This window comes from Frieseomelitta varia, unplaced genomic scaffold, assembly GCF_011392965.1.
Source record: "Frieseomelitta varia isolate USP_RPSP 00005682 unplaced genomic scaffold, Fvar_1.2 scaffold_163, whole genome shotgun sequence".
Lineage (NCBI taxonomy): Eukaryota > Metazoa > Arthropoda > Insecta > Hymenoptera > Apidae > Frieseomelitta > Frieseomelitta varia.
The window spans coordinates 1,142,892-1,152,480 of NW_025109339.1; the positions used below are offsets into that span (position 1 = coordinate 1,142,892).

At 34.2% G+C, this 9,589-nt stretch overlaps 1 protein-coding gene across 3 annotated transcripts in view; it reads right to left on the reverse strand.

Annotated features, from left to right (window-relative positions):
- The window catches only part of LOC122538346 (SPEG neighbor protein-like), a 68,011-nt gene that overhangs the window by 9,288 nt on the left and 49,134 nt on the right, over positions 1 to 9,589 (reverse strand). For all 3 annotated transcript variants that reach the window (XM_043672348.1, XM_043672356.1, XM_043672338.1), the window contains exon 5: positions 4,655 to 4,823. In XM_043672348.1, coding sequence (XP_043528283.1) covers positions 4,655 to 4,823 — 169 coding nt within the window. The remainder of the gene's footprint in view (positions 1 to 4,654; positions 4,824 to 9,589) is intronic.

A 9,589-nucleotide genomic window follows, 5' to 3' on the forward strand; every position in this document is an offset into this window, starting at 1 on the left:
GCTTGTGTTTTATCAGGGTTTATTTTTAATTTCCATTTGTTGAAGTAGTCTATGATTTTGTCTGTGTGATTTTGCAGATATGTAGTGGCTAGATAGCTGTGTCAGAGTTTTGATTCGGTTGTCTCTGTATCGCTTTTATGGTCGACGCGTCTATCTTTTTTTTTCTATCTGAAGTTTCGAAAGGCACCGAGGTGTCCGATCGACATGAAATTTCGAGGGAGGGAAAATTCGAGATATAAAATTTTATTTTCTGGTTTTCATTAGTTCTTGAATTATTAATAAAAAACTTTTTGGTACAATACATTGAATTCTGTCTATATAACAGACGTTGCCGAGTGTCGAATAGCAGCCGAATTCAATCGAGAATGCAGTGTTAGGGATTATTTCGGTTTTTTAATTTCAATTTTTTCGCATTGTACGCGAGAAAAGTAGAAGTTGAATTTGGGTCTGTGTTATGTATTTTCCTTTATCCATGATGATGATGTTTTGTGAATAATTATCCCATACGCACTAAGGATGATATCGCTATTATGTAAATAATTTCCCGGTTCCTTGATACACACCTGACTGCTGCAACACTGATCGTTGTATCACATGTCTGTAATTTAATATTAAACGCGTCGAAAGTTTTTTTTTTCAACAAAAACCCGAAAATAAAAATTTTATCTTTTGTCCTCTCTTCTTCCCTCCTCTTCCTCCTCCTTCGAGGAAATTTAATATCGAAAAAACAGAAACTAACGCTTTCCAATTCACAAAATTCTTTCGTTTAACTGCCAAAATGTTTCAGTAGCTTGAAAAAATTGTTCAAATGTTTCAACGGCTCGTGTATGTTCCTTTCATTCCTGAATATTCATCCCACGGTGTGTCTTTATGCTGCTTTCGTTTATTTATTCTCTTTCATTGTACATTTTATCGCTGAAATTTCATTCCGCAGTTTTAGTACTACTTTCGTATCCTTTTCTTTTCCTTTAATATCAACCTCTCTCGCCAATATTCCTTTCCTTTGATACTCTTCTTCGATCCTCTTTTTATCCCCGCAACTTATGTACTTCTCCACCGGGTGAAACCGGTCGCAAGGAAACGTGGAAACATTTTTTCCCCTCAAGTTCCAATTTCATTAGGGACGCGAGAAGGTACTGGCCTTAAGAGAAGACAGAGAGGTATAATAAATTATCTCGCGCCAGTGATCTGGGATGGGCCACTGTCCACGGAATTAGTTAGAATTAGGAAGAGCGAAAGGGTAAGTCTTCAGAAGCGTTCACAGCGGTCAGCTAGATGGTGCATGGCCGATGGTTTTGGAGAAAATGACCGCCAGTGACCTTTCCACCGACCGCAAGATGGACATCGTCCTTTGCAGTTGGATCCTCGACGAGGGATTAGATTTCAGTGTAAAGGCAGCTACGAAAGTGCTTTATCTCCACTCTCGCCCCGGTAAGAGGGGGCGAAGGAGGAAGAATTAATTAAAAATTCTGTGAAAAATGCGCTGTAATCCCCCCATTCTTTCCCCGTGAATCTCAACGGGTCAATGCTTGACCTGAAAATAGCAGCACCTGACTTCCGGCGAATGGTTGCCATTAGTATGGTAGGTAAGTACGTAGGTAAGTACAATCCTTATTGATTTCAAATCCTAACCTCCACGGCCGTACTAATCGCCGTGAATATTGCATCGCGTAACGTCTTCGGTACGAAGGGGAGAGCCTTGCAGAAAATACCGCTATTCCGTTTTGCGCGATAATTTACCAACCAATAATTTAAATTAATTAAGAAAACAAGCGACAAGCCTTAAGGCTTGTAAACTTCGGCTGCAAAGTTTTATAATTTTACATCGGACAGGATAATTAGCTGCCCTGCAATAACTATATTATTTATATCTATTTTTATTCTGTTTTTTTTTTTACCTTTTTTATTAATGATAATATAAAAAATACAAAATTTTATCCAATTATATTTATTGAATATTTATTAATATTTTTATACGTGTTTATAACGTGATTAGGAAAACAAGTAATTGAATATCCTTATGCAAATTTAAACGAATTATTATACTATTTTTTTTATTTATAATTAGTAATTTTACTGATTTAATAGTAAAAAATAATAAATAGTTAATGAACTTGATAAAGTATATGATTTTCAATTCATATTATAGAAATAAAATTTTCTATTAATTTATTATTATATATTATATACTATATATATATATATATATATATATATATATATATATATATAGTAAGTAAAATTGTTTCGCAGAGCTTTATTACTTGCCTTATCACCGAACTTGTTACTTGTACCGCGAACCGAAGTTTATTGACGCCGATTATAATTGATAATTATATCGGCGTTCAGGGGATTAGCTAATTAATTTGATATTACTTTAATATTGATAATGTTACTTCAATTATAATTAAGCGACAGTGTTAGCTTTAATTACAGAAGAAAGTGCGGAGAACTTGTGCGCATTTGTGCAGATTTTTTTTTCATAAAAATGCGAATAAGGTGAGAAATACGACAGTAGAAACCGTGGCATTGAAATCTAGATTACATTCAATGGGTAAGATATATGACAATAGAAACCGTAGCCGTGAAATCTAGATTATTTTCAATGTGATATTCGCCTCGATTAAATTTCAATTAGAGAATAACTAATTTGAAAGCTTTCGTGGTTTCACAGGGGATATGAAATATTTTAAACGTTCCCGGATATCGTGCGAATTCAATGTTAATTTATAATCAATTTCAGATACTTGATATATCTGGATCATTTGCAATTTCAATTTCAACTTGTGGAGGGCCATTTTACGCGGCAAACTTTATGGTCCTAAAAGTTTCAACGCATTATACGATTAAAACATTAATTGCGTTGGTCCCAGGTACTTTGACCGTTTTGCAATTTCTGCAGAATGTAATTCTCCGATTGTTCCGCATAAATATACAAGGTATTCCGTTTATCGTGCAGCTGCACAAAGAACAGAAACCTATATTCGTGGGTAACAAACCAGGCAACAATCTAAACTTCAAAAGCCACTTCTCGAAGAATATAAGCAATTACTGTAATTAAATTACATAATTAACGTTAAACGTCAAATGATCTATTTCTTTTTTTCCTCTCTATAAATTAATCCCTTAATTTCAGCTTAATCTATTCGGAACAGTCTCATAGGGCCACTACGTAAAATCTGTAAATCAAAATTAAAAGTTGAAAAGCCTCAAAGCTAAAAGAAGAAACATGTATTTTCATTTCTACGAACAATGTAAGAATTTGTTTCAAAGAAGTAAATATTACAATGAGAATTCTTACGCAAAATCAAATGTCGTTTAATCGATTGAAAGTTAAATAAATTTTGAAATTAATTACATAATCAATTTTTAAACAAACTTTCTGAAAGAATTAAACGAAATGATGCATTTTTTGTTAATGTAATATATATTGCACGAAAAAAAGAATAATTTCATATATATATATACACATACATGTGTATATGTTGATTTTTGAATGAAATTTTTAGTGAAATAATTTTCATAAAAAAAGAAGAATTAATACAACATGATTTATAAAATGTAATATTATAAATTTCCAACTGATTTATTTACCATCTTCGTCTGTTTGCCACTGCAATACGCAATTGAACGAATGCTCGATTATTATAATCAATAAACGATCAATAGGAAACATAAGCACGCTACTAAAATTTATGAATACCGATATATGTCGTTCATTCTCGTTCATTGTCGTTGAAATATTAATAAAGCTTCGACACGTACTAGTACGTCATCCGTTGCGAATGAGTTAAGCAAGCCATTGAACCGCAAATGCGTCGCCGACATCTCCTTTCAACCGCGAAAGAATCAGAATCCAAACCATTTCCAATTGTCAAAGAGAGGAGAGAAATTAAAACCCATAGAAATTCAAAAAATTCCAGATCATTGAACACGCACGTTGATCATACTTTATTACTTTAGAAAACGCTCGATTATCAAATATTGAAATCAATTAAACCGAATAATCGATTAACTTCTTTTCTGTTCGCGTCTGCGTTATAAATCATATTCCTGGTAACTTTTCCGTCCTTTCTTCCTTTTCCTCCACGCAAAATATCTTTCTGCATGCACCGTGAAATCGAAAAGCAAAGGGAACCTTTTGTTACGGTGTGCCCCATAAATCTGATTACGATTGCACTCTCCGGTTCAAAAGAAAAACGTGTAAAATGAAATGGCTAAAATAATAATCGCAAATATCAGTACAAACATATCCGTGGAAAGATAATGCAACGTTGCACATACAGAAGTTACGATACTGATGTCGTTTCCCCTCTTGTCTTTGAAATTTCAATCATGCAAATATCGAAATTATCGAAAAATTTCATTTCACGTAAATATCAGCAAACGCTTCGCAAACGACAACTCGATAGATACATTTTCAGTCATCTCATGAAGATGCCGTCGAAATAAAAGGAATTTTAGGTTTAAGTGGCTTTTAAATTAACCACTCTTCGTAGAAAAAAAAAAGTGAGAAAATTTTAATCCCCCCTCCCCTCCCCTCAGCGCAGTAATGAAGCCAGCAGCGAAAGGGTTGAAAGAAGAGAGCCTGAAAAAGCTGCAAAACTTCTAAGGTTCTTTGTAAATGTACATATGTACATACATATATACATACCATTAAGTACGTGCACGAGAACAGTCTTTGTATTAGCGTTACTCGGATGGCAAGTATACTGGCCGCTATCTGCAGGCTGGGCACGCTGAACCAGAAGATACGACGTTGTAACTTCCCCCTTTTCGGTGATCACCGATACGCCTCCCCTAGGACTGTCGTAGTTGATCACCTATATCGGGCAAAGATACAAAGCAAAAAGAAAAAAAGGAGAAAATGAATGAGAGAAGAAAAAGAAGAACAGAGACAGAGAGAGAGAGAGAGAGAGAGAGAAAAGAAAAAGAGGAACAAGAACAAGGTATATCGTAATATCTGTCGGATGAAATTTTACCGATGGTTCTCGTTAAAGGGGGGTAAAAAACTGGCACGAACGGACCAGAACGAAAGATCAGACACCGCGTTCCCGTTCTATCTGTTCCTGTTCTTTCTCTATTCCGCTTCTTCACCCACCGCCCTGTCCCCTTTTTTCGGCTATACCGCCAAACGAACGAATTCATTTCGGCTGGAAACCGAATTGCCTGGAATTCGCTTATCCGCGGTTAATGGAAGGCAGCAAGTTTTCTCGGGTTGAAAAGGTGAGGGGAAAAGGAATTTTCGGGAGGAAGGAGCAATGGGAGGAAAGCCACGCTAAATATTCGTAGGAAAGGGCAAAAATAAGAGTGTGTGCACTTTGCGTGTGTATTAGGTGTTAAGAACTTCGGTGGAATTGCATTTTAGAAAGACGAGTACGAACAATCACGTCTTGCTAGCTTCTTTTTTCCCCGCCTCTTTCCCATTTGCGATCGTTTAGTTTCTCTTTCCGGCACGTCACGATAACGCGGAAATAAAATTAAAAGTTTTGAGTAAACGCGCCGAATTTTTCGGGGCGTTTTAATGAAACTAGATTCTTATTATGTAACTTACGCATAGTTATATACTACACTATACTATAATATATACTATACTACACTATATTGTAATATACTATAATATATTATACTATACTATACTATAATATAATATACTATACTATAATATATTATACTATACTATACTATACTATAATATAATATATACTATATTATACTATACTATGATATGCTATACTACACTATACTATAATATACTATAATATATACTATACTATACTATACTATACTATACTATACTATACTATACTATAATATATAATATACGATACTATACTATACTATAGTATATACTATACTATACTATAATATATACTATAATATACTATATACTATATATAATATACTATACTATACTATACTATAGTATAGTATATAATATACTATACTATACTATACTATAATATACTATAATATATAATATACTATACTATACTATAATATACTATAATATATAACATACTATACTACACCATAATATACTATGATATATAATATACTATAATATATAACATACTATACTACACCATAATATACTATGATATATAATATACTATACTATACTATAATATTCTATAACATATACTATACTATATTATACTATAATATATACATATATATCGTACGAATACTTTAGATTTATGATGACACGCTTATTGTTGCCAAGTTCCAGCCACACTCCAGTCAATTACACGTATTCATATTATTTTATTCTATTAATATTTTATCGCGAATTTAAATATCCTCCATTTAAAAAATTCATTATGCTTTATTTAACATCGCGGCGATAATATTTTATTAAATTCGACGTGTATGAAATTCAACGAAATTTACATTCCTCATTTCACCGGCTGGAGAACTAAAATTTAATAATATCTCATCACAGCGTGCAAAGCAAGGACCTATACATTAGTGCACAATAGATTGAAGTTATAAATTAAAATATTAGACGAGATATTGAACGATGTAGCCACGTCCAAACACTGGATGTGCCTACAGAGGTATCTTGAATCTCATATTCTGGCTGCAAAGAAAGTTACCACCGTAAATTGATATTGATGCAACATCCTTCTCGGACGGAGGCGTGCATTATGCTATTGAAAGATAGCAAGTTATTTGTAAAATCCGTTTTTTAGAATTTCACGTTGTATAAAATTTGCTTTAATGCGCTACAAAGGAAGAAACAATTCTGAACCAAGTTAACTCTCTTTATCATTCTCTGTATATATCTGAAATTACCGTCAAAGTTCTTGGAATATATAACAAAGTTTAATGCTACTGTATTCTCAGCAAACTACGTACGTAATTATTTAACACATTTTGTAGAGAATAGGATAAGATTTTTTTTGTCAATCTTTTGTTTCTTTCGGCAATTTTCAAAAGTCTGTAAAACAATGTAAAACATCCTTTACATTTTCGTTATAATACGAGATGAATTTATCTCTATCACTTTATAATCAATTCTCCATTACCACCATACGACGAACTTTTGTTTACTATTACATTATCAACCATTTAAACATTTTAAACGGACATTTTCAATTTTCCATTCCTCTCATCAATATCAAAAATCACCGTTCGAACGACACAAAATACGCCCTCTGCATTTTCAGTACGTTTATCATTGCCTTATATTATATACCAACGTTAGAATCACATTTATCCGACGTGATGAAACACAGGCGAATAAATATTTTGATTCAACTATCCACCAATTAAAAGGTACAAACACGATGAACGCGAGCGGACTTTTGTCGCGAACGCGAATGCAAATTCCCAATCACGATTTTCACGTTTTCTCGCAATTAATCGACTGCGGGACAATGGCGGCTGGGACTTATTATCAATTTATCGAGACAAATTAACGTTACAAAAGCGACACGGCCGTTTCATTGATTTCGAGTGGACATGTCCACGGTATTTCGAATTCTTTCGCCGTTTTTTTTCTTCTTTTTTTTTTTCGTGAATTTACGCGTCTCGATAACGAACGGCCACGGCCTTTTCGAAAACAACGAGACCGACATAAAACGCGATTCTCGCACACGACTCGTAATACTTTCCATGCTCAAATATGGCGGGCGGGTTGACCCCCCTCACCCACATTCTGATATATCGCGTATAAATCGTCAGGGAAACGAGCCGTGTCTTTCACGAAAAATTCACGAAACATCCACGGCTGAATTTTTGTGCGAACTTTTGTTGTCCCCCGTAAATTAATGGGTGTATACGTTTTGTCTTAAAATTCATCGATTCGTGTGGAAGGGGGGAGGGAGGATTAAATACATAAATGAACGGATAAACTTGACGGATATATGATGGCCACGAGGAAACAGTGGCCTAGGATCGTTGACGGCGAGATTTACTTTGGAATTTCATTTGAATGACAAATAAAAAAAGAAGAAAAAAAAAAAAAGAGGGGGAGTAAAAAGAAAGTTAGGAGGTTTAGAATGTAAATGGGGGGAGCACGTTAGACTGGCTTTGAAGTTGGATTACAAACTTTCATGAGGGTTTCAAGCGGTGACTTAAAAGTTTGATGTATGTCTGTACGTTATTATCTTCGCTTTTTGGATTGTTTTAAACGGCAATTTTTCTTTTCTTTTTCTTTTTTTTTTCTTTTCTCCCCCGGACTAGTTTTGTGGTCACTTTGTTCTGTAATGGAACAGCAGTTACAAATTCTACGTTACAATGTTAGATCGTCCGTAATTTCGTCGGCAGAAAAGTTTCCCAAATTTTCATGGTTTTCGACCGAAAGGATAAACTTGAAAATCTTGTTTTCGCGAGTATTTCGTATGGATATTGTAACGGATCGAGGATGACACTCTGTAAGAGAAATGTATGAAAACGTATTACTAACAGCGTCGATAACTTACAACCATAGCACGTTGACTCGCGCAATTTTTCCAGTTTCTAAACTATCCGGCAACGAAAGTTTGTCCATTAAAACCGGAAGTGCTCGTTGTAAACAGGCAATTTTAAGTGGCGTCGCAGGTCAAGCAACACAGATCATGATCTCTATCCATTTACGGTGGAACTGGCCGTTTAGAAGATGATTTCACTAACCATTAAAATGAAACCTTTGATTGTAATTGCCACGAGGGAGTGTAAAATGTAAATCACATCGATGTTTACAATATTTATAATAGGAGAAAATTTTTCTATCGTCTCACATAACTGTGTTTCCTAAACATTAATAACTCACGTTCGAGATTAGTCACAGTTATTCTGTACCGAAATTCTAACATTTTAACTCGTCTGAACAGCAGTAACAATTCCCAAGGAAGAAGACAAATACTTGAATAGTAAATACAATAAGAAGAAAATACTATTTCGCAGTAGAAAAATTTAATTCCTATTTTTCCAGTTTCTAAACTATCCGGCAACGAAAGTTTGTCCATTAAAACCGGAAGTGCTCGTTGTAAACAGGCAATTTTAAGTGGCGTCGCAGGTCAAGCAACACAGATCATGATCTCTATCCATTTACGGTGGAACTGGCCGTTTAGAAGATGATTTCACTAACCATTAAAATGAAACCTTTGATTGTAATTGCCACGAGGGAGTTGAAATGTAAATCACATCGATGTTTACAATATTTATAATAGGAGAAAATTTTTCTATCGTCTCACATAATTGTGTTTCCTAAACATTAATAACTCATGTTTATAACTCACGTTCGAGATTATTCACAGTTACTCTGTGTCGAAATTCTAACATTTTAACTCGTCTAAACAGCAGTAACAATTCCCAAGGAAGAAGACAAATACTTGAATAGTAAATAACAATAAGAAGAAAATACTATTTCGCAGCAGAAAAATTTAATTCTTATTTTTCCAGTTTCTAAACTATCCGGCAACGAAAGTTTGTCCATTAAAACCGGAAGTGCTCGTTATAAACAGGCAATTTTAAGTGGCATCGCAGGTCAAGCAACACACAGATCATGATATCTATCCATTTACGGTGGAACTGGCCGTTTAGAAGATGATTTCACTAACCATTAAAATGAAACCTTTGATTGTAATTGCCACGAGGGAGT